The sequence below is a fragment of the Leucopleurus acutus genome (assembly GCF_964270905.1).
Source record: "Leucopleurus acutus genome assembly, chromosome: 8".
In the NCBI taxonomy this organism is placed as follows: Eukaryota; Metazoa; Chordata; class Mammalia; order Artiodactyla; family Delphinidae; genus Leucopleurus; species Leucopleurus acutus.
The window spans coordinates 68038020-68062988 of NC_139151.1; the positions used below are offsets into that span (position 1 = coordinate 68038020).

A 24969-nucleotide genomic window follows, 5' to 3' on the forward strand; every position below is an offset into this window, starting at 1 on the left:
ACGGTGGGGATGAGAAGACATTGGTTGGGTTCAATCAAGAAGACAGGCCAGGGCTTCCCTGGTGACGCAGTGGTTGAGAGTCTGCCTGCCGATGCAGGGGACACGGGTTCGTGCCCCGGTCTGGGAAGATCCCACATGCCGCGGAGCGGCTGGGCCTGTGAGCCATGGCCGCTGAGCCTGTGCGTCCGGAGCCTGTGCTCCGCAACTGGTGGGCCACAGCAGTGAGAGGCCTGCATACGGCAAAAAAAAAAAAAAAAAAAAAAGAAGACAGGCCAGGACTCACTAGGTCTGAGAGGCTGGCTGTCCCTTCGTTCTTGGTGTGGGGTGAGGGGGGGACCAGTCACAGGGCCGCACTCGTGGGAAGAGGGATGGGAGGGTGGGCACCCAGCCTAGTCTGGGGTGGTGCAGAGGGTCTAAAGAGATCAACCTGTGAGCTGACAGAAGGCTAGAGGGGAGGAGGAGCAGAGGAAACAGCGTGTGGGAGTGGCCCTAGACCAGATAAAGCACGGAGCATGTGAGGACCTGCAAGTCGTCCTGATTGATGGTGGAGCCGGAAGGAATGTTCTAGGGGCAAAGGTGGCACACAAGAAATGTGATGTTTTTCTTTGCTTTTCTTCTCTTCTTTATACTGTTTTCTTTTTTTTTTGTCTTTCTCTCTCTCTCTTTTTTTTATAAATTTATTTTATTTTTTTATTTTTGGCTACATCGGGTCTTTGTTGCCGCGCGCAGGCTTTCTCTAGTTGTGGCGAGTGGGGGCTGCTCTTCGTTGCGGTGCACGGGCTTCTCATCGCGGTGGCTTCTCTTGTTGTGGAGCATGGGATCTAGGCGCGCAGGCTTCGGTAGTTGTGGCTCATGGGCTCAGTAGTTGTGGCTTGTGGGCTCTAGAGCACAGGCTCAGTAGTTGTGGCGCACGGGCTTAGTTGCTCCGCGGCATGTGGGATCTTCCCAGACCAGGGCTCGAACCAGTGTCCCCTGCATTGGCAGGCGGATTCTTAACCACTGCGCCACCAGAGAAGCCCTTCTCTCTTTCTTTCTCCCCTTTTTTCCTTCCTTCCTCCCTTCCTTCCTTCCTTCCTTCCTTCCTTCATTTTTCCCAAAAACGTCCCCCCTTCAAGCATTCAGCCGGGTGTTGCTCTAATTTTTTTAATAACAGTAATAATAATAGCTGAAACATGTGGCAGCACCCTATATATAATGCAGATACTACTCTCCCATCTTACAGAGAGGAAGCTAAGGCACAACTTGCCCAACATCTTAAGTAGTGAAACGGGCATTTGAACCCCAGACAGTCTAACTCCACAGCCCAAGCTTTTGACCTGCCACAGTGTCTGAGTAGATCTTTAATGAGGCTGAATTCTTGTGAGGACTGTCTTTTATAAAGGGGGCTTGCAAGCCTCGATAGTGTTCTAACTGGGGAGTTAATGGGGGAGATGCTTATGAACTGTGGTCTGTGGATGCATCTTACCCACTCAAGTCCCCACCCCACTCGCTGCCTTCCCATGCCTGTACTGTCAGCAGCCATGCGAGACCTCCAGGTAAACCTGGAGCCTAAGCTGAACCAGCTGATGGTTGTACTCTGCGTGGCTGCAGAGCCAGAGCAGCTCGTGGAGAAGGGCAAGAAAGGGTCAAATCAAAAAAAATGCTGAGGATCAGGAACAAAGGGTCCTCAGTAGGTAAGGCAGTCATAAGGGAAGAAAAAAGACAAAGTTGAGTCAAGGTGAGCTGTTTAAGGTGGAAACTGTGACCGAGTGAGGCAAAGGTATAAAACGCCCGTTTGTATGTGATGCTGTAGGTGGCACTTGGCCTCAGAGGGAAGGAGTGTCGATGTATCTTTCACCACCCTCCACCTCCTACTAACTCCCAGGGATTAATTATTCATTCAACAAACATTTTGTGAGCACCTACTATGTGCCAGGTTTGTGTGAGTTGTGGGAGGGAAGAAGAAAGAAGGCTGAGGGACTGGCACATGGATTTCACCTGAGAACTTGAGATGCCAAGCTCTCTTTGGAAGAGGCTGCATTTCTGTGTTCACTTTAGCCCATGGAACAAAGCCAAGAGTGACAGTTACTGGCTGGGAGCGGTGAGGTAGGGGGTTAGTGTGGGAGAGGAGAAGGGCTCCCCCCAGCCCCCATAGCTGCTGCCATGGCCCTCTCAAAAGCACCTCTTTACAGAAAAACCTAATTTCCACATCCCTCCGCAATCACTACAGATTCTGTTGCTAATAACACTTTTCAAGCTGGTTCTCAACTGATTACAACATTGCGTTAGGCAGTTTGCATCTTGAGATGGACTCTGGGGTCAGACAGGTCAAGGTTGGAGTCCTGGCTCTACCCAATCTGATTCTGGTGTCTTTCCTATAAAATGAGGGTAAGGAGCTGAGGTATGGGAAGTATCTCTTTTCATTTTTAAAGTAGTTTAGGGTTTACAGAGCACCTTCCCAATACTCTTGCAAGGGTGACATCATTATCATTGTGAGAGGTTAAGGCTCCCAGAGGTAAAGTGATTTGAACTGGGTCACAGAGACCCTGAGTGTATAAGTCAAGATGGAAACCTGTTCCCACTTTTTAAATAGAAAAGATTTGCTGTGTTTGTGCCCACTTTTTAAATGATCAAATTGCTGTATAACACTTAGGACACTTACATATTCTATCTTTGCCCCATAGTTTTAGCTTGAGATTTCCTTGTAAATGGGAGTTGGGAGAGAGCTATGGGTTGTGGAGTCAACCATGTTGGGTTCCCGATCCTGACTCCACTGCTTAAGACTTGTATAAACATGGGCAAGAGACTTGGTCCCTCTGTGCCTTGGCTTTTTCCATCTGCAAAGGGGATAATAACCGTCCCTACCTCATAGGTGGGAGAATTAAATGAGATAATCTATGTCAGCGATTCTTGACCCTGGCTGCCCAATGGAGTCACCTGAGGAACTTTGTAAAATCACCTGTGTTCTGGCCCCACCTCTGGAAATCTGATCTCTTTGGACTAGGATGGAATTGGGATGTCAGTACTTTTTAAAAGATCCCGCAAATGATTTTAGTGAGTAGCCAGGGCTGAGAACACTTGAAGTATGTAAAATGCTTACCACAGAGTGCCTGGCCCATAGTAAGCACTCAGTAGATGTTAGTTATTATTGTTACACAAGCTGATAAAGTCAAGGCTTGTGGGCCGACACTGGTGAATTGGTACCAACATCCAATGGGCCCTAGTCACTATGCAGTGCACTGTGGGTAGGCTCAGGGATGAGCAAGAGAAGGTCTCTGCTTCATAAGGGTTTCATTAACTCTCTAGCTGGGTGGAAAAGGCATAAATACATGAGAAGTTAAATAGCAACATGAGGTTTAAAGTAGAAAGAAGAAAGGAAGATCATATTTTTCAAGCATTTACATCATGCCAGGGAACTTTCCACACTGGCTTAGCTCATTAATGCTCACAAGAGTAGATATTAACCCTAATTTGTAGGGCAGAAAACTGAGTCTCGGGGCTGTAATTCACCTAGGTCACACTAAAGAGGTAGATCCAGGATCAAACCTGATCTGCTTGACTGTAAAGGTGTCTCTATTATACCATGTCTTTATCATACTGATTTCATGGTGATTATAAAGAAAGGAAATGAATAAGTGGGATTAGAATTTTGAAGGTTTAAATCTAAGTCCTTATGTATGTATCTGTCTGTTATTCTGTATCTCTGTCATTCTATTCTATCCGTTCTCCTTCCACCATCCATCCATCCATCCATCCATGTATCCATCTATCCAATTCTGTTACCCAACATAGCTATCAAATAAGACTTTCAGTTCAAGCAAATATCTTGGTTAATAGACCAACCTTTTGGGTAAATTTTAATTAATTCTTAATTTTCCCTCATAAAGTTAAAAAATTAGCATTAAGCTAAACAATATCTCACTTCCAGTAACTCATACAGGATTAGGAAAGCTGAGGTTATGCTTTAAAGCGTGCTAATGGTATCAGAGTATTTAATGTAAATTAACTACCAGTCCTAAACAGTAATACAAATAGAGGGGAAACAAAATTAACGTGATTAAATACATTCAGAGTCTATTTATTGTGTTAATTGTTAAAATTTAGGCAACAGATTGCAAAGAGACTTGCAGCTGCAGCTCCGAAATAGTTGGTCCTCCCCTCAGCTGTTGCTAATTAATGCGATTTTCCTGATAACAGTTTTCTGAGAGCAGAGAGACAGCAGCAAATCAAAACAACTTCATGTTCATGCTGATGAGCCCTGACAACACCCAGAAGAGCCCAACAGGATCCAAATGGAAATGTTGCTATAACTGCCGGTTTCCATGTAGTGTTCCTCAGGCACAGCCGACCCTCAATGCCGGCAGTTTATCACACAAATACAGGAATGTCGGGGATATAGCATGGCAAGTCACGTCATCACATCAGTTACAGCCATGTTGGGTCACAATGGGATTATGCCACAGGCTCCAGAGAGGAGCAGAAAAGTGCTCTGAACAGTTGTCCATTGCTCTGTACCTAGACCTGTGTAAGTGACCCATCTTCTCTTAACTTACCTGACTTTTTTTGCAAAAGACAATTCAAGGAGGCCAGTTTGCACTATTCAATATGTGGAACTACTTGGCAGAATTAGCAGGAAAGCAACTCAAAAGTAGCCAGCATCCCTCGTGTTTAACGCATCTGTGGTTGCCTTTGGCTCGTGTGCTGATCCCCAGCCCAATCAGTTGCAGTTTATTGCTTTCAACAAAATACATTGCACAAATCATAGCAGTTTATGGATCAAAGGACTGGTTTGGCCTTCCTAAGGAGGTTACCAGGCACGTGGAAGGCCAGGATTTATTAGCTTTTTCTACAGGCAATCTGGTACAATATCATCCCGAACTGGGCCAGTCAGTGACATTAGACCTCGGGCCACGAGGGACTCCTGGTCATCTCTAGGGCAGCTTGAACAGAGAAGAATCCAAGGAAGCAGGAAGTTGAATTACAGATTTTCAAGACTAGCTATGTCAACCCAAAGAAACACTATGCATCTTGATACGTTTGGATGCGGGGGAAATAAATACAGTGCAAAGTGTCATTTCCAAAAGACCATCACCGAATATCCTCCTAGGATAAGGATTCTGCTAGTTCACTTTCTTGAAATGTATCTTACTTTGTATCAGAAACATCCTTGACAAGGAGCCATCCAGAAAAATAGGGAAATGTACATCCCCAATCTGATGGTACAAACTCACTCAGTTGCAAAAACAAAATGAAGCATTGACCAGGGCACAGACCCTAGAAAAAGTTTGATCTTTGGGTCCACCACACTGTGAGGGTCCAGTTTCTAGGACATCTGTTGTGCTGCCCTCCGGAGATGGTGACCATTTGGTTTTAATCTTGTTCCCTTATAAAGGTGAGGAAATTGAAGCCTCCCCCTCCCTCCCTCCCTCCCTCCCTCCCTCCCTCTTTTTCCTCTCCATCTCCACTGTGACTTTTATCTATACTTTGTGAAGATCTAAGCATTTCCCAGGAACACATCCTGTCAAGTCCAACTTCCTTATCTCTCCAAGACATGCAACATATAGATGTGGTTGCGCTATCACCTTTAGGATAGATATTTTTATTAATTTGTTGGGTTTTAATTTAGTCCTTGCCTGCTTGAAGAAAAAAAGATTTTCAGTACCTTGTTTAACATGAATAAGAGGCTCCAGGATCACTCCTAAGTCCCCCATATCAAGCGTTGGTAGAATTTTTTTAATTTGCCATATTTTTTTAAAGAAAGAATTGGTCACTTGTATTCTACTCTGCATTAAAACGAGATGCCATTAATTTCTCTTCCACATTTTTTACTCGGAAAGTCAAAACTCTTGCCCGCCCTCCCTCCCTCCCTCCCTCCCTCCCTCCTGTCCTTCCTTCCTTCCTTCCTTCCTTCCTTTCTTCCTTTCTTTCTTTTCTTTCTTTCTTTCTTTCCATCCCTTTCTCCCTCCGTTCCTTTCTTCCTTTTACTTATCTCTGAAAATATTTTCCATGACAAAGGCTAGGAAACAGGACAAATCATGCCCAGATTTTGTGGCCTCATGTGGTCCCATGTTGTTGCTCCAGAGTTCTGTGGGGATCCAAATGATTGTGGCTTACCTCTGATGAGCTCATGTGACATAAGAATGAGGTCAGATGCTACAAGAGGGGTGCAGATGTTGAAAAGAAGAAACATGGACAAGTCTGGAGTGAGTCAAAATATAAGACCTAGGGGTGTCTTTTTTTCAAAGAGTCAACTCATGGGAGGAGCGAAGAGGGGTGCATAGTGTAATCAGCAACTGTCTTTTCCATAAAGAAAGCTCTGTCCTGGGTTTAACCTCCTCCTGGCAGACGTACCATCATCTTCCTGATTCCCAGCTTTGTGAAGGCATTTTGAATTCAACCCAGATGGTTCCTTTTGAGACCAACAGTTGCCATCAGCATAGCTTGAACAAAGCAAAGCAGACTTAATTCGTCTTCACGCAGTGGGACATGTTTCATGACTCAGACCAGTCATTGTTTGCTGTTCACTCAGCATGCTGGGTGGCTCTGGTAATATAGGAGAGTTTGTGCTTCTTGCCCGATTGTGGACATAGGGTAGACACTCGACTGTAAAAGAGTTGAATGACAGGTCAAGGCAGTCCGTGAAAACAGATCAGATCAACCCACCTTCAGTGTGTCCTGCATGAAAGGCATTGTGCCACGTGCTAGAGGGGCCACGAGGGTACAGCAAGACCCCTTCCCTGAAGAAGCTCAGAACTTAGTCAGAAGCCCCAAGCGTAAACTCACAATGAGTTAAATGGTAATACAAGATGTTAAAGTGCAAGCACACGTCAAGAGTACCCAACGCCCGAATGCCAAATGAATGGTCAGGATCAACGGTGTTCTAGGAACCCAGAGGAGGTCAGTTCTGAAGGTCCTGGTCAATGAGACTCTGAAGAGGCTGTGAGATGGTGACAGATGAGCGGGCTGTGACTGGGCAGAGTGGAGCCAGAAGTGAATTCCTGGTTTGAGTGGCATGGGCGGAAGCCAGGAGGGGTCATGTGACACACGGTGAAAAGGCAGTGCTGAGCTCAGGTGGCCGCGGAAAGTGCTGGGGGGAGGGGTGGTCATGTCAGGCAGCTTGGGTCCTGGTGCTCGGGACTGTGGACGTTTAGCCAAGAGCTTGGACTGTGCTCTATAAGTGAGAGAGGAACCTTGGTTTAGAGAGGACCTACTGTGTGCCAGACCCTGTGCTGGGGTGGGGTGGGACAGGGAGGAGATGGAGACGGGATCATTAGGACTGTGGTACCACCGGTGCCTGATAATGTGCTAGAGGTGACGATTAATCCCCTAGTCGAGTGTAGGTAAATTCGATGGGTTGGTAAGGAGAGGAAACCTGTTAGGAGGTTTCTGCGGGAATTGTACAGGGAATGCATTTACTTTTCCATGCGTGTCCTTGCTGGGGTAGGGGGGAGGTGGGACAGGACAGGGCAGGGGGTCCTCGATGAGTACTAATGGGCATGAAAATCATTACTCCTAACTCGGAGCAGTGGTTCTTGTAAAGTCTCTCCCCAAAGCAATGCACATGCTTACAATTTTGCATTTTCTAGGGGTTCGAGAATCCTTTGCAACCCCTTCGTGGACTGTGAATCCCTAGCTGAGAACCGTAACCATGCCCCACACGCTCCCTGACCCCATCTAGAGGAGGGAGCGTCTCCCAACACATAGGTCTGCCACTGTACAGGAAAACCCAGGGTGATAGGGAGGCTCCCTGAGGAACAGAAAGGAGGACAGGTAGCCTGTACTTAAGGACTCTGCTGTGTCGCCCGGATTGTTTCCTTACACCTGAGAAACGATGCTGCCTGCCCTGGCTTATAGGAACCCCCAGAAAGGGGAGGCAGCTGTGGCCATGGCAGAGTGGATCCAACTACAGAGAATAGTGACCTGTGTGAACCAGCCAGGAGGGAGCTTTCAGTGTGGCAGCATTTCCTTTAGCTCAGGCTGCGGTGATTTTATGGTTACACCAACGCCCTGCACGGAGCAGGCAGAACTCTTCAAGGAACACCTGAGAAACCCAGGAGCAATGCTTCACTTTCTATTTCTTGTTTTCCAACCAAGATAGATTCTATTTCAGATCAGAGCATAGTTTGGAGAGAAAGCAGTTGAAGCCTTGGTGCTTGGAATAAAAATTTAACCTTCATCTTTAGGAAAATAAAGCATATATCTTAGTTGGAGATTTTATGAAATGGAATGACAGTTATGCCATTTCACATATCTACTATCATTCATTTCAGACCAAATAGAGTTTCTTAAAGCTTTCAAGGTCAGGAACCCCTTTGAGAAGCAGATGAAAGCTATGAACTCTTAACCAGAAATGTGCACACCACACAAAATTTCATCATCCTGAATCCTGTCTGCAGACCCCAGATTAAGAACCCTAGGTTCAAGCCTTGGCCAGATCCTCTGTTAGATTCCAGGCGTGCAGTGATGTATAAGACACAGTCCCGGGGCCAGAGGGGCTCATAGTCTGGCGAGAGTTTATAGGCGTGAAGAAGTTAGAGGGGAAAGCGAGGCAGGCACTGATTAGCAGTTTAAACGTATGAGACGTTATACAGTAGAATCATGGACCCAACAGTATTACAGAAACAGTGAACTGTCGGTTGTCCCTTGAGTACTAATACCCCAGGTGCCAGTAATCGTATTACAAAATCCTGAAAAACATGCTAAGACTTACTGGGAAAAACAAAGTAATTTTTCAGGAATATCAAACCCTGTGTTTTTGTGTCCTTAAGAGAAAATGATTTTTTTGGCCTAAAGATGTATTGTGAGGTATTGCCTTCACCCCAGGCTCAAGGATTAGACATACATCTTTTTGCAAGGTTAAGAAATGCCATGGACAATTTAAGCCAGAGGGAGGAACCCGTCAAGGTTCAAAAGATCCTGAAAAAAATTGATAGTTTTGTATAAAACAATTAAAGGAAATGAGAAATGGTCCTGATCATTACCCAGAATGGCTTGTCAGAGCTTCCACAACTGGAACTATATCCTGCAGTCTATTTATTTTGTCCATGTGAGTTTATTTAAGATTTTCCCAACAGATGACAAATTTCCAGCCAGTGACCCAGCAGGTACCCCTAAGGGTTTCTACTGTTGCCTCAGTTGCAGCTTATAGGCACGTGAAAGCCCCCTCCAGAGAAAAAAGAATATTTCCCTTGCCTGTGTTTTCCCGTCAAACTCCCACTGCGCTGCCCCCCATGCCCACCCCTTTGCAGCCATATCTCTCTTCAGACTGGAGTGTACTGGCAGGCCTGTTGCTTTCTTCCTAGTCACTGCGAACACTGTCCCCTGCACCCCACTGAAAGTTCTACAAAAGGGCAGCATAACCTCCCACCAACCAAATCCAAGCCCTCTTTTAAGGCCTCATCTGGAGTGTTCTTCTCCCAGACTCTTCTGACCAAGGCATCCTTGCCCGCAATCCTACCTAAACCCTTCCGTGGCTCCCCAAGGCAATATCCTGGTCAGCAGAACCTGCTCCGCCGAACCTTTTGAACTGTCCTCTTCTGTACTCCCACAATACTTTCTTCATTCCTCTTTCCATCAGGTAGTCATGCTTTTGAGAGGAGCATTCATTAGAAAACTTGACCAACGATGGTTTCAACAAATAAAGGTTTATTTTTCTCATATAACAGGAAGGCTGGAGGTAGGTGACTGCTACCTAAATGATGTCATTGACAAGTGACAGCACTTAAATGATGCCAGAACCAGTGTCTCTGAGTTTTCTTTTTCTTTTCCTCATGGTCACAAAATGGCTGCCTTGTTTCACACATTGTGGTTGTAATCAAGGCTGGAAAAAGAAGGACAGGACAGGGTGGGTCATTAATTTCTTTTCTCTGGAAAGCAAAGCTTTCTCAGAAGTTCTCTCCTCCGTGCTGTCAACCTTCCCTTATGTTAATGGGACCACATATGAATCACATGCTCCCTTCCCCAGCTGCAAGGAAGGATGGGAAAGTGGGAACAGGACTATCCTGATCGGCTTAGCTGGTACTACCCCTCGAAAAATGAGTGTTCTACAAGCATGGCAGATGGAAGGAGTAGATATTGGGTAGACTCTACTACTTGCTATGCAGTATTCTGATTCATATCTCTCAGGCTGTCCATTACTCAGTGTCACACATATTATATCTTGTTCATCTTTTTTTTTTTTAATTTATTTTTGGCTGAGTTGGGTCTTCGTTGCTGTGCGCGGGCTTTCTCTAGTTGTGGTGAGTGGGGGCTGCTCTTCATTGCAGTGCGCAGGCTTCTCATTGCGGTGGCTTCTCTTGTTGCGGAACACGGGCTCTCGGCACGTGGGCTTCAGCAGTTGCTCAGTAGCTGTGGCTCACAGGCTCTAGAGCGCAGGCTCCGTAGTTGTGGCACACGGGCTTAGTTGCTCCGCAGCATGTGGGATCTTCCCGGACCAGGGATTGAACCCGTGTCCCCTGCATTGGCAGGCGGATTCTCAACCACTGTGCCACCAGGGAAGCCCTGTCTTGTTCATCTTTTACCTCCAACTCCTAACACAGCTTCATGGCATCTACTCTGTTAAATAAAAACATGAGTAGATGAATGTCTGTCTGATTTTAATGACTCTCACATCTAAATTAGTTCTTTAAAAACATAACCCAGTTTTATCCTTTTCTTTTTACATTTCTCTTATGGTATGAAAGTCAATTCCTCATTATTAATTTTCCATTGGATTTTTAAGGGGTAAAATTTAAAGTTATAGAGTAATAGTATTGACAAGACATATGGTAAAGATGAGGTCTAAGATTGGACAGTAATAAGAGAAAATGGAATCATAATAAGCTTGTTATCCTCAGGGTCATTCTAAGAAGAAATAAACTAAGTGCTAAAACTAGTTTTCCTCTAATTTTTGTTAAAATCAAAACCAGGGTTTTGTAGGTCAACTTTGTTCAATAATGTGAATCAAAAACTCCAGAAATCCAGTGACCATACAAGGTTGGGGATGGACTGTAGTCTTATTAAGAACCTAACTGACCTCTTAGCCAGATTCTGGTCATGACCTAAGCTATAAGTGTACGTACAGCGCTGCATAGAGCTGATTCCCCTGATTCAGGTTGAGAAGTCTGCCCAAAGCAGATGGTGGCATTGCTTCCAAGGCCCATGGATGGTGGACCTTCCGAGGAACTCTTTAGGTGTGCAGCTCTAACTCCTGCAAAGAACTCATCCCTGGTTACAGACTCAGCCTCTGGGACTCCAAGTCCAGTTTCAGTGCCATCTTTCCAAGAAGATATCATTCCTACCAATAATTCCCCCAACTCCACCTCTGGCCACCACCTCATCCCAGTCAGAAATGGCCACCTGCCTGAGTCAGGATCACACTTGTAGATGATTCTCCAGTTGGGGTTCTAACATGAATTTATGAATTTCTAGAGTCATTTGGGATTGTTCTGTCTTAGAGTGTGGCAGCGTATCATAAGCACAGTTTCTTTAGAAGGGCATGACCTGGCCCTCATCTAACCCTTTGGCACCAATTTTGTGTCCAGTCTCAAGCCTGGTGGATTGCATTAATGCCAATATCCTAGTTGTCATATTACACTGAAGTTTTGCAAATTGTTAGCATTGGGGAAACTAGGCAAAAAATGTACAGCCTCCCTGTATTATTTCTTACAATTGCATGTGCAGCTACAATTATCTCAATAGAAATTCCAAAAATTAAAAGATAAAATTCTTCCTTGCCCCTTCTGTCTTTTGTTTCAGTCACGGGGCGTCAGACGGGGAGTTTCAGATGCGGAATCAGTTAACTTACCTCCCTCTTTGTCAGTTTTCTCATCTGTAAAACAGGGATAATATTAGCGTCTGCCTCATGGGGTTGTTGGGAGGATTCAATGAATTAATATCTATGAAGCACTTAGAAGTGTGTTTAACTGTTAAATAAACAGAAAATAAATAAAAGATCTTGTACTCAACCTTGTCTTTCTGGTCTGGATCCAGTAAGTTACTAAGTGCTTATAAATTTTTCTACGACGTTTCTCTTGGATCCTGTTTCCACTGTCCCTCTGCCAATTCAGACCTTCGGGGTCATTGCCTCCTCTTGGAGCTTTGCCAAGGTGAAGTTAGTTACTGCCCTTCTGCATCCTGTGGCTTCTCCTTTATTGCACTCAACATTGATTTCCTGTTTCCTTTTTCTGTCTCTCTTTTTCCCTGTTGGACTAGAAGGTCCTTCCTGGAAGGCACCATCTCTTACTTGTCTTTGAATCTTCAGCTCCTAGCAAAGTGCCTGACACAAAATAAGTGATCAGTGAGTGTTTCATGAATGAGTGATAATTGAGCAGAAATAATCTCCTGGCAGCTAGATTTTTTAGAATTTACTAGATTTGCTTCTTTGCAGTAATGGTAGACAACTGTACCAGTCTCTGAACCTATAGTTTTGTGACCTTACTGTTGGACAGCCGTGGAATTCTTGTGAGTCCCGGAGATAAAGCCCTGCAGATAAGCTTTCACTTTTCTTCTCCCATGGGCACATTACCATGAGCTGCCAGGAAGCCTGTTAACTCCTGGACACAGCTCCATTTCCTGAGATTCACATAAAACCATATAAAAGATTGGTTAAGAGTCTGGATCATGGAATGCACCCAGCTTCTGTAAATATTTGCTGAGTAACATGAGACCATGATCAGATTAGCACTTGGCATCCTTGCAAAGTAAAATAAGGCAGATAGCCTCAGTTCCTGATGATGTTACCATTGCTATGACTTTAATATTTTATTCCTGCATCCTCCCACAGAATTGTTCTTTCATTGGGAAAAGGAAATAGATGTTATTTGTTATAAACTGGATCACTCCTTTGGAAAACATCCCTGAGATCAGAGACAAATTTTGTAAAGTATTCCAAGAAATGTTCAGTAATAGGGATTTTACTGGAATTGGGAAGAAGGTTGGCAGAAGTAGCCTGGAGACCACAAACCTGAACTTCATTTTAGTCATTCATTATCTCTGCGTGAAGCAGTTGATCAAGATAACGCCCTCACTCCTCCCTCCGTAAGCAAAGGAGACAGACCTGACATCAATCATAATAATAGCTTTTATTTATTAAGTACTTTTATGTGTCAGGCACTCTGTTAGGGGCTGGTGATTTAACACCAGCAACAATAATGACTACCACTACTGAGTATTTACTCTGTGCAACATGCATGTCGTAAGGACCTTACATGAATTATCCCTACGTGGCAGTGACCCAGCCCCTGAGGACCCATGTGTATTCTTAATTCATTTCGTGGCCTGATCTCTCCCAAGTCCTTCAGTTTCTGAGGTCTCCTTGTCTCTTTTCAGTGAGAACAGGGATCCCAGGCCTTTTCAGCGCTAGACAGCAAACCTACAACTTAGCCAGCTCTAACTTTATTCCAACAGGCAAACTCCCCAAAGAAAAAGAGCAGCAAATGAAGAAACTCATCAGACAGAAAAGAGCAGAGCATCTAAGAGATTCAGGATGGCGTTTCTGGAAATGTTCCACTTTAGGTTTAAAAGGAAACTTTTGAAATGATTAGTAAGTTATTTAGAACCTCAAGATTCTGAAGTTTGAGAAGCTAACATACTGAGAAATTTAATTTAGATTTCCTTAACACGTTCTTTCATGATAAGAGAGCATTCAGTATATCAGTATATAAATGCTATGCAACAGGACTGCCAAATTGCAACACAGAATGGGAGAAATTTGTCATTTTGAAATGCTGAGGGAATTCTTACTAACAGCATTCTCATCTTGTAAAGCTATTATTTTTTCTGAACTATAATATGATTTATAAATCTCTGCTGAGTTTTATACTTCTGAGGGGAACAGACTCGAAATGAAATGTATTTTCTCAGAATATAAAATTCTCTCAGGAGTTGACCAAATGAGGAGTAAAAAGAAACATCTTCTGCAACCAAGTGTTCCAAAGTCTTGGTCTCTGCTGGCATATCTGTGGGTGAATGTTGGCATTCAGAGTTCTGGGCTCAGCTAGACTCTCTTCTCATGCCACACACTTTCCCTGGGTGACATCGGCCACTCTAAAAGCTTTGATCCTGACTTCTGCCCCAGTGACTCCCATATCCATCCTCCCCACCCCTCAAGTCTCTCCTGAGTTACAGGTCCCTGTGTCTAACTACCCCCTACGACCACCATCATGCCCTACAGATAGCTCAATCTCAAACTCTTTCCTTTCCAAACTCTGTTCCTTCTACTTGAATCCCAGGATTGCAATGATACTAACATCTATAGAAATAAGTGAGGTACAGTTCCTGCTCTCAGGAAGCTTATAATCTAGCACAGGAGATAGAAAAGTAAACAGGCAATTATAATACAGGTTAATAAGTGCTGGGTAGGAGAAGCCCAAGTGGCTATGGCTCTCATAAGGAAGAACATCTAGGCAAGACATCAATCTGAAGGAAGTAACGTCTTAGTTGAGTATGAGTTAGGTAACTGAGAGAGAGAGAGAGAGAGAGTGTGTGTGTGTGTGTGTGTGTGTGTGTGTGTGGTGTATATTGAGGAATCACAAGGAAGGACAGAAGGAGTCCCATGGACAGGAGCCCAAGGGTGTGAGATCATGAAGACAGATATAGGATATGGTTTGGGTAGGGTGCTCAGGAGGGACTGGATAGAGATAAAGCCTGATCACCAGGGCCAGATCAGAACAAGCCTTGTATGCCACATTGGATCTGCACAGAGTTTGAAATCCAAAGGGCACGGTCTAGAGGGTTGGCCAAGCTTGGACATGGGGATATATGCTCGTCTTTTCATGGAGAGCTTCAGGTGATCATGACCCAGGCTCCGGGGAGACCCATGGAAGTCTCAGCTTTCCACTGTGTGCTCCGTGAGATGCTAAAATAGATCCCCCCAAATCAATTCGAGGTTACATTTTATAACAATACGTTCCTCACAGTGCAGTTATACTCTTTATAGGTAATCGTGTTTAGTCCTTACAAGCACTCTGAGCCTCAGACAGACCGTGGACTTCGGCAGTAGGTGGGAGGCTTCAAACCTTGAGCATGTTACTTAACCTCCCTGCATCTCAGTCATCGTCACCTGTAAGATTAGGGTGAAAATAGCCACAAACCCTCATCTTAATCCCTCTGAAAACAAGAGCATTTTGATAAGTTTGCTGAACTTGACCTAAACTGACGTGAAGCTATTTATAAGTTCTGTTTACTCTCGTAGTATGAATATTGTTACATTTTGTGGCAGAATACAGATATGTTTGATCATGGGGATGTTAATGGCCTATTGCCATCTTAACTTCCTAATATTTGAAAAACTCTGAATTCAAAAACACATCTAGCCCAAGTGTTTTGATAAACAGCTTGAGGATGTGTAGTACGTGTAAAGCAGAAGGTGTGTAAGATAATGTACATGAAGGGCCTCCCTAGCACAGTGACTAGCACATAATAAGGGCTCAGAAATTAAAACTGTTATCAAAAAGAGGGCCAACTTGACTTTATAAAACAAGGCATGAAAGAAATAGAAATATCTTAAAGGAAATATGGCCCCTCAAATATTTATAATGATAGTTTTGGAAAATCTGGGGGTGATTTAATTTTTCTAAGCATCATCGTGCCTTTATATCATAGGCTTTGCCATTATTCTCCCACTCACAGCAGGAGGAAGAAAATTCAGAGTATTTGTCACCAGTGCTAGGAAAGACAGGTGATGGGAGATTCTGGGAGAGGAAACAGCACAGGTAAGGGAGTGGTGGAGTGAAAGAGGTGTTCAGACAAGGCGGATAAACTTTGCATAGCCTAGAACCCAGGGAGCATGGCACAAAATGCCAACAAAGCCAGGGTAGTGTTTGGGGGAGGTTTTTATGAAGAGCCTTGAATACCATGGTAAGTTTGTACTTTATCCTGTAGTTCAGGTGTTTTGTTTATTTGTTTTTTGGCCACCTGGCATGCAGGATCCTAGTTCCCCGACCAGGGATCGAACCCATGCCCCCTGCAGTGGAAGCACGGAGTCCCAACTGCTGGACCGCCAGGGAAGTCCCAGATCAGGTGTTTTCAAACCATTTTATCAAGAGACCTTTATTAAAACAAAATTTGATTTGCATGGGAGCTCCGTGTACTGCAACCACATAGCAATCCGTTTTTATTCTGTGGTCCAAAGGCTCTTTTTTTTTTTTTTTTTTGCGGTGTGCGGGCCTCTCACTGTTGTGGCCTCTCCCGTTGCGGAGCACAGGCTCCGGACACGCAGGCTCAGCGGCCATGGCTCACGGGCCCAGCCGCTCCGCGGCATGTGGGATCTTCCCGGACCGGGGGCACGAACCCGCGTCCCCTGCAACGGCAGGCAGACTCTCAACCACTGCGCCACCAGGGAAGCCCCCAAAGGCTCTTTTAAAAGGGCAGAACTGATCATCTCACTCCTCATGGCACATTCCCCAAGGACTTCTCATCAAGCTTGGAGTAAAATGCCATCTCCCTGCAGGCTCTGGGCGATGTGGCCCTGCCCACCTCCCCAGCTCATCTCACACCTCCCTGGCTTAGCACTCGTGGGTTCTCCAGTGAGCTGCAGCCCTCCCCACCTCAAGGATCTTACAAAGCATGCCCTCTCCTTTGCTTCTCCATCCCACTTGCCTAATTAGCTTCTAGTCATTCAAATCTAAGCTCAGCCACCTTTTCTGGGAGGAGCCTTTCCTGGCTTGGTCAGGAACCCTTGAGATACACTCTCCCACACCCTGTGGGCGTCTCCATTCATTAACTGAGGGCTTAGTTGTTTGATGCTTTCTCCCCGCTATTCTGTCAACTTTGAGAGTGGGAAGTGGCCCCGTTTGTCTTGTTCATGACAGTGTCCCTGGCCAATGCCTGCTCGCTAAGCACACCTCCAGCAATTACTTGTTGAAAATACACCAGCAAATACAACAGGGAGACACATGGGAGAGGGGGCTGCTTTGGGTTGAAATGAGGTTGGAACCTTTGTTTGAAGCAAGAATGTGGGGCCTGGGATACTTCCCACTAGGCCTACTCCTTGCCCTCCACAGGGGTCCCTGAGGCAATTTCACTGGGGAACATTCTGGAAGCACTGTGGTGGGTGATGGGATGCTCCAACTAACAGAAGGCTTTGTTATTTGGCTTTGAGGCGAGTGTTCTCCAGAGTGTTCTCTTGGCCCAAAGAAACATTCTGCTTGATGGTCAACAGAACGGATAAATAATCATAGTAGCTTGTGTCAATAGGAAGTACATTTCATTCAGTTATTTCAACATCTCTTCTCTCTTGGGTGGGGAAAGACTGTAAAAGACATTAATAGGCTGGCCTCAATTTTACTTTTTTGTGAAAGACTGAGTGTACAGTAGACATTTCTTTGGAAAGTCGTTTTGGCCTAGGCCCAGACCATCGAGAGAGCCACCTCTGTGCTCTGCATGCAGATCTGTGCACACTTGGGCCCATTCCTGGGTCTGCGATCATGTGACACAGGGCAGCTTGCGTGACTATCCCTGGTTCAGTGTGGTCAGCTGTGATAACGTCGAGGGCTCCCTTTATCTGTTAAACAGGCAAAATCAAAGTGAAAATTACCTTTTGATTGGGTAACATTGCTGAAGAAAATCAATAGAAATGGCTCAGGATCCGCCGGCACCATCTCAGTGTTGTGTTGTGGACTTTCAAATTGCTGGAACTCTGGGTTTCAGGCCTCTTCAAGGCCAGCTGAAAATAAACTGCGGAGTCGTATGTCTGTGCAATCCTAGATTAAAGAGAAAATATACGCTGGCCAAAAGCAAGTCATTTTTCAACCTCAAAATATTCTTTCCAAATTCTAAGATCCTATGTTTGACATGTTTAAGAGGGAGACATAACAGCTGAAGTTGTCTTTGTTCAGAGCGTAGGAGATAGTTTCGTCTAGTCTTTCAGGAAAGATAGAGAATGACATTTTCAGAACAAATCAAAATATATTTTTAGGGTTTTATTTTCCCCTTCAGGAAGAGACATTGACATGCTTTCCTGATTTGAATTTATTTGATCTATAAATGGCCTCAATAATTTGATACGAAACTAGAGTAAATGAACCACTGAGGAAAGTTACTGAAAATGCTGTTAGTTCACCTCCCTACCTTAATAATAATATGAGCGCCACCAACACCACCACCATGACTAATATTTATTGAGTGGTTTCTAGGTGTAAGCTGAACTCTTGACGTACATTTTCTTATTTAGTTCTCATAGCAATCCTGGGAGGTAGATATTATTCTTAATGCCAGTTTTCCAATGAGGAAACTGAGTCACAGAGTGTTGGGGGCACTCCCCCAAAGCCACACAGCTGTAGGTGGACAAGCCGGGATCTGACATCCTCCAGACTTGCCCTCCTCACCATGTGCTTGTGTCCTCTTTCCCCACAGGGCTAGCATCGTACAGAAACGCATCATTTATTTTCAAGATGAGGGCTCTCTGACCAAGAAACTTTGTGAACAAGGTAAGGATTTGTGGACGTGTGGGTGAGAGAGGGCTAGAGACATGGAAGGTGGCTCATTGAGTCCAAGCATTCAGCTGCAGGAATTAAGACAGTTGGGCTTTCTGAGCTCCTCTGGGTTTTGTGTCCTCACGTAGCTCCAGTTTTTAATCTGGCTGTGTGCTGTGGGTAATTGGATCTGCCTTAAACTCTAATTACTCAGCTTGATTCCCTGGGTAGGAGATATGTACCTTATATTGGTGTCGTCGTCTCCTTATTTTTGTGAAACAGTGATTATTCTGAAGAGGTTCCTTGGAATAATTCACAGGACTTAATTAAGGAATGCACCATTGTGTACCTTTAAAAAGTCTGTTAACAGTTGTCTGGAGTAATCACCAGCAGGAACTTTGGGGGCACCCAGGCAGGAAGGGGGGGATTTTCTCTAGGGAAATGGGGATGTCCAGGGGTCATTGACGTTGTGATCTCACCTCATTCAAGGATCTCGTCCTTGGATGTGCAGGCTCATCAACTCTCTCTCCTTGAACGTGTTCTAACAAAGCTTATAGGGACCAAGTAGACGGAGGAGGTTGGAGCAGAGTCCTGGATTCGGATTCAGCTGACTTTCAAATCCTGCCTCTGCCCTTCCTCGTCATGCAACTTTTTTTTTTTTTTTTTTTTTTTTTGGCGGTACGTGGGCCTCTCACTGTTGCGGCCTCTCCGGTTGCGGAGCGCAGGCTCAGCAGCCATGGCTCACGGGCCCAGCCGCTCCGCGGCATGTGGGATCTTCCTGGACCGGGGCACGAACCCATGTCCCCTGCGTCGGCAGGCGGACTCTCAACCACTGCGCCACCAGGGAAGCCCTCGTCATGCAACTTAATGTATGTAAAATAGTACCGTGCCTCCTTGGTACATAGTAAATATATATACTGATATGTATATTGATATGTACACATACATATATACACGCATACATATACACGCTTATATACACACATACATACATATATACACATACATATATATATTATATATGTGTATGTGTTAGCTATTGTTATCTACAGCCCAAAGCTTATTTATTAATCTACCATGAAAAATTAAAGTTTGAAACATCCAAATGTGTTTAGAAGTCATTAGAGAACTAAATAAACATGGAAAATGTTCTGAAATTATACATCTTCACTCTTTCATTTCTATTAATTTGTGCAGACTTTTTTTTTACATTTAGAACAATTTGCGTTTTCAGAAGAAATCGTTCTATTTCTAGCAAATCGTAAGCTACTAAGAAAAAGAAAAGTTGATAAAGGTCTTCTGGGAAAATAATAATAAGAGCTATTTTCTTTTAGTGCCTGCTACATGCCAGGCACCATTCTAAGCACTTCACATGCCTTAATCATGTAATCTGCATAACAGTCCTATATGGTAAAGACTATTATATCATACCTATTTTATAAATGAGAAGCCTGAGACATGAAAAGTTTAAAGAGCTCACTCAGCATGATACACCTAGCAGGGGAGGTCAGAGTTTGGACCTAGGAGCCATTGCCCTAACCACTGCCTTTCTATCAGAGTGTCTACCTCCCAATTCAGTAGCTTGGATTGTTACTTTGAGTAGATCAAAGCATAGGTCTCCCTATAGATGAGCTGGAGCAGAAACTAGGTCCTATGTGGAGGGCTTCTTGGAGAGCATGGAAGGAGCTAAAGGGGAGAGAGTTGGCTGCCCTGCATTAGTGTCATGCCTGCCAAAGGCGCCAGAGAGCTGCAACCTGTGGGCCAGCGCCCTGGGCAGTTTCCAGGTGGGCATCACCATGCATGGCTGTTGAGGCTTTCCTGTATTTCATAGTCCACAGATTCACTGAGGCTTTCCCCGGATCCAGAACTTCTCAACTCTTGAGGCTCTTGGTTCCTAATGGACAATCCCATCCCTGCCCAGCCTCCATGAGATGACATCCAGGTCCTGTGGGTTAGAGTTGTGGCTATTCTAGCTCACCTCTTGGTTGGCTAATCATGGCCACTGTGGTGAGGTTTTGTTAGTTTGACTCTCAGAGGACAGCCTTATTTCCCAGATTCGACGGTTCCTAGAAGACACTTCACTGTCAGCCCCATGTACTGACAGCAACCATCAACTAAATTGCACTTTCCAAAGCCTCAGTCCTGATGTTGTGAAAGCCTTGTCTAAGCTATGAATATGCTAACATTCTGCAGATACAGTGTCAATAAAATGACCTTGCAAATCTCTATTGGTTACCACTTCTGAAGCAGAGATCCTATCAAAATGACTAAGCACGAATCTGTATAAGAAGACCTCTTTCCAACAGCAACTTTGTGGACAAAAAAAGACCCGGCAGGACCTGGGCTATAGGATCATTAGGTGCTGTTGTATGTGATCCCTGGAGACAGCAGACCCATGAGGAAATCCATCAGTTAGCAAAGCAGATCCTGTACAGAAAGTCTTTAAGATATAAGCATAGAGCAAAGGGATTTTTCTTAAATGTGTATGCCCACTTGATTATCTCCAGCTCTTTCATTAAGATATTCATACTCTTTGTTAAGTCAAATCAAATCTATCAAGGAAAGGAAGAGAGAAACTAGTGTCTATTATTTTTTTCCCCAGTTGAAGCTATTTATCCATAGGGGAAAATTAAGAATTGCACAGATTAAAAGCAATGGCAATCGTTATTTTTTAAAAGAAACATAAAACATTAAGCTACTTACAATTGAAAACAGAGGAACATAAAATATTCCAAAAGGTGACCTATACTAAACAAATGCACACATATACTCACTTTAATACCATGTCATACAATTAAGGGAGAGAGACAAAGAGAGGAAAAGATGAAGGGAAAATCAGAGATGAGAGGAAAATGTGGGCAGAGAAGGGATCATGAGAAAAAGAAGACAAGGGAAGAGGAGCAAAGAATAAAGGATGACAGTAGAAAAGAAAACTGATGGATTAAGAGTAGAAATGAGGGGGAGGGGACAGCTTGGGAGATGCTGCAGGGCCTGCAATTACCTGTATTGGGCAAGCCCTGCACTGTTAGGAGAAGAGGGGTAAGTTAACACTTGTTATCACTTCCCTTTGAAAACCTGATTCATTTTCAGTGGGCTTTTTCTCAGTAGGAAACAGTTACGTCTGTTTTTATTTTCAAACTTAGAAATTTATTTTTTAAATGGAAGCTTATTTTCCTTTGGAATTCCAAAAGGTTTATTATAAGTGCATTCCCTTGAACCCCTGGGTGCATCTTTAAGTTCACTACTTATACCTGAGAGCCCTTTTGTTAAGGTAAAGCTACCAGTTTGCCTTATTTTGGTTTTTTGAGAGATTATTGCTGCCTCCTTTACAGTACCGAGTAGTTACAATTGAAACCCCAGCATGTATCTCTTAGCTCTGAATTCCTTTCTCAAAACTAATTTAGTTTTTTTTTAACAACATAGGTGATCATAATGGAAATGTGAAAAGGAAGAACCTTCAGGAGTTACTCATATACGCTACCTTTCCTGAAATATAGTCAACAGGGCTTGTCCCTTAAGTATCAAAGCGGCTCACACAGGAATCAGATCTGGACTTCGTGTACATGAGGCAGTGGGAAGATTTCTCCTAACACAAACAACGCTCTAGCCTCTTCCTAGTGTACAAAAAGTAGGCAAACAATGATTTCTGTTTGGGGTGCCGTCAGATCTCTTCTTTAGAGATTCTGGAGCCATGTAGGGAGGTAATTTTTCAAATGTACCATTCTTCATTTGAAAAAGCAAAAAGAGAAACACACACCAATTTCTCTCATTGGTGTTTATGCAGACCTATCCAGCAGAAGGTCTCTCCCGCAGTGATATAGTGTAGAGGTTAAGAGCATGGGCTGTGGACTCAAAACGACCTGAGCTCCAGTTCTGCCTACACTGCTTACTAACCCTGTGGCCTTGGGCTGGTCACCTAATGTGCCTCAGTTTCATGATCTATAAAATGGGGTTAACCAAAGTCCTGACCTCCTAGGTTTGTCAGGATCAAATGGGACAATATATGGAAAGGGATCAGCATGTATGAAGACTCTATACAATATAGTTCTTATTACAATATCCCATACTTTTGTCTCCATCCTCAAACCCAGAATTCGCTTCTTCCACCCATCACTGGTTTTGCATATTCAAACCAAATGAACCCAGTGAATTCCATAAGGAAGACTTGTAAACTGCTCTTCCTAACACTCAAAAAGATTTTTATACTCTTTGTTGCTGCTCTTTATATAATAGTTAAGAATAAATGTCCAACTTGCAAAAAGAGAGAGAACATTTATGTTAATACTTCCAGAGGAAGCAAAGAAAAAGCAATTGCAGCAAGTTGCATCTGTAGACATTGTTTCATCTTGCAGGAAGCAGAACAGACCAAAAGCAACAATGCACAATTAGGGGTGTGGGCTTGACAGTCGGAAATACTGAATTTATTCATGTAATCTTTCTCCACTTATCAGCTATTCGCAGTTAAAAGTGGGGGCGGATTGGGAATCTTGAGTTTTTCCCGGCTGCTTCTATGCTCAGAAGTAAACCTGAATTTATGGCCATATTCCCAGACCCCCAACCCTCCCAGTAAACTGTCTGAAAGCTTGATAAGAAGTGACGTGACTATACATGCATATGTTTTTAGAAATAATTTTCAGCAGTTCTTCACATCCCTCTGCTTGTTCTCATTTCTCTCCTTCAAAGCTTTTTCTGGTCCTGGCAATTTGGCCCCAGAGAATATTCCTTAGAGAAAACACACACAGGCATATTCCTCTTAAAATTTGGTGGAGAAATCCTGTTGTGGGAGGGGTGGGGAAGGAGATTTGGGCCCAGAAAATATATCAAGATGGACCCCCATCCCAAATATTCTACCTCATTGGTCCCATAGGTCTCCTCACATTATTAGAACAAAAGTTCTGATGTTTTTTTAATTTGCAAAATATATAGTTATCACCCTTAGAGGTATATAAAATCCTTTATAGCTGGACCTGGTTCTGAGTTATTAATCGGTGAAAACTGTACTTCATCTTCTTTTCCCAAGCCTTCAAGACAGAACGAGACCGAGATGGTGCTGTCCTATAAATGACTCAGCGCTGCTTCCTAACTTGGTGACTTTCCTGACTCTTTCAGACTCCACATTTGACGGGGTGACTGACAAGCCAATCCTAGACTGCTGCGCCTGTGGAACTGCCAAGTACAGGCTCACATTTTATGGGAACTGGTCTGAGAAGACACACCCAAAGGATTACCCTCGTGAGTAGAACAGCTTCCTTATGGGTTGGGGGAGAGTGTATTACAAAGTTCTGGTTGTGGGATAGACTAGCTTCTCCTTCTTACCCATCAATGCCTTCATGAAACACATTCCAAGAAAGCGAATTCATCGAGACAGGCAGATATAATAGTCGGATGCTTTTCAGCTTCTTTGCAGAGCATTGGTCTAAGTGTTTTCTTATCTGTGATTTTAAAAAATATTCCTGAGGTCATGCTGCTTCTCTTCAGGTCAGATATTTGGTAACCTCAGTGCTCCTGAAGTGGCTCTGTCCATACAACCAGCCTATTTGTTCTGGAAAGAACTGGCAAAAGGGACCACCTGCTCTTGACTGCGCAGGCCAAGGTCAACAAATACTCAACATCCTCAACCATAGCGTGTATTGGTAATATATCAGATACCGCCTTAGAATCCTTATTACACCGTGCTCCAGGTAGCCAGTACGAATCCAGGAGAGTTGTCAGGCAGCCCCACACTTGCTGTTTTAGAGTAAATCCTTAATCAGGACCCTACCAACTCCCTTTTATCAAACAGTTGTCTCATCAAATGCCTAACATGTGGCAGACACTGTGCTAAACACTAGGGATATGAGAGTGAATAAAAAAGACACAACCCATGTTCTCATGCAACTCAGAGATTAATGGGGAGACGGACACTAATTAAATAATCACACAAATGATATGAAAATTATAACTATGAATAGTGAGCTTACTGAGTGGCAAGCAGTTTTACATATGTTGTCATTTCATCCTCAAAATAACCTTCTGTGGGCTTTTGTGAATGAGCTCACTGGAGATCACAGAGACATCGTGATTTGCCCGTAGTCCAACATAAGTACAATCGTCCCTTGGCATTCGAGGGGGATTGGTTCCAGGACTCCTACAGATACCAAAATCCGTGGATGCTCAATCCCGTATATGTGAAATGACGTAGTATTTGCATAAGACATAGGCAGATCCTCCCGTATACTTTCTCATCTCTAGATTATTTATAATACCTAGTACCATGTAAATAGTTGTAAATACAGTGTAAATGCTAGGTCAGTAGTTATTGTGTGGAAAATTCAAGTTTTGTTTTTTGAGACTTTATGGAATTTTTTTTTCAAATATTTATGACCCGTCGTTGGTTGAATCTGCGGATGCAGAACCCTCAGAATGAATGGCTAATGGTAGTGGATCCAAGAGGCAGAAGGGGTTTGTCAGGCTCCTTGTCCTGCCTTTCATTTGGATTGCCTTTGAGACCCAGTGTAGCCCATGCTTTCTAACTGTGGGTGGCAGGATGTCCATGTGTGGCACTGAGCGTGTTTTGGTTCATTGTGTGTTTTAGTCTTGTTCACTTCACTTTGGAGTT

At 44.0% G+C, this 24969-nt stretch overlaps 1 protein-coding gene across 1 annotated transcript in view; it reads left to right on the forward strand.

Moving 5' to 3' along the window:
* The window catches only part of SPON1 (spondin 1), a gene marked incomplete at its 5' end in the record, with an annotated part of 272548 nt that overhangs the window by 98176 nt on the left and 149403 nt on the right, over positions 1 to 24969 (forward strand). Inside the window, 2 exons of the mRNA XM_082845249.1 lie at positions 18313 to 18386; positions 23481 to 23603. Of these exons, the coding sequence (XP_082701375.1) occupies positions 18313 to 18386; positions 23481 to 23603 (197 nt within the window). The remainder of the gene's footprint in view (positions 1 to 18312; positions 18387 to 23480; positions 23604 to 24969) is intronic.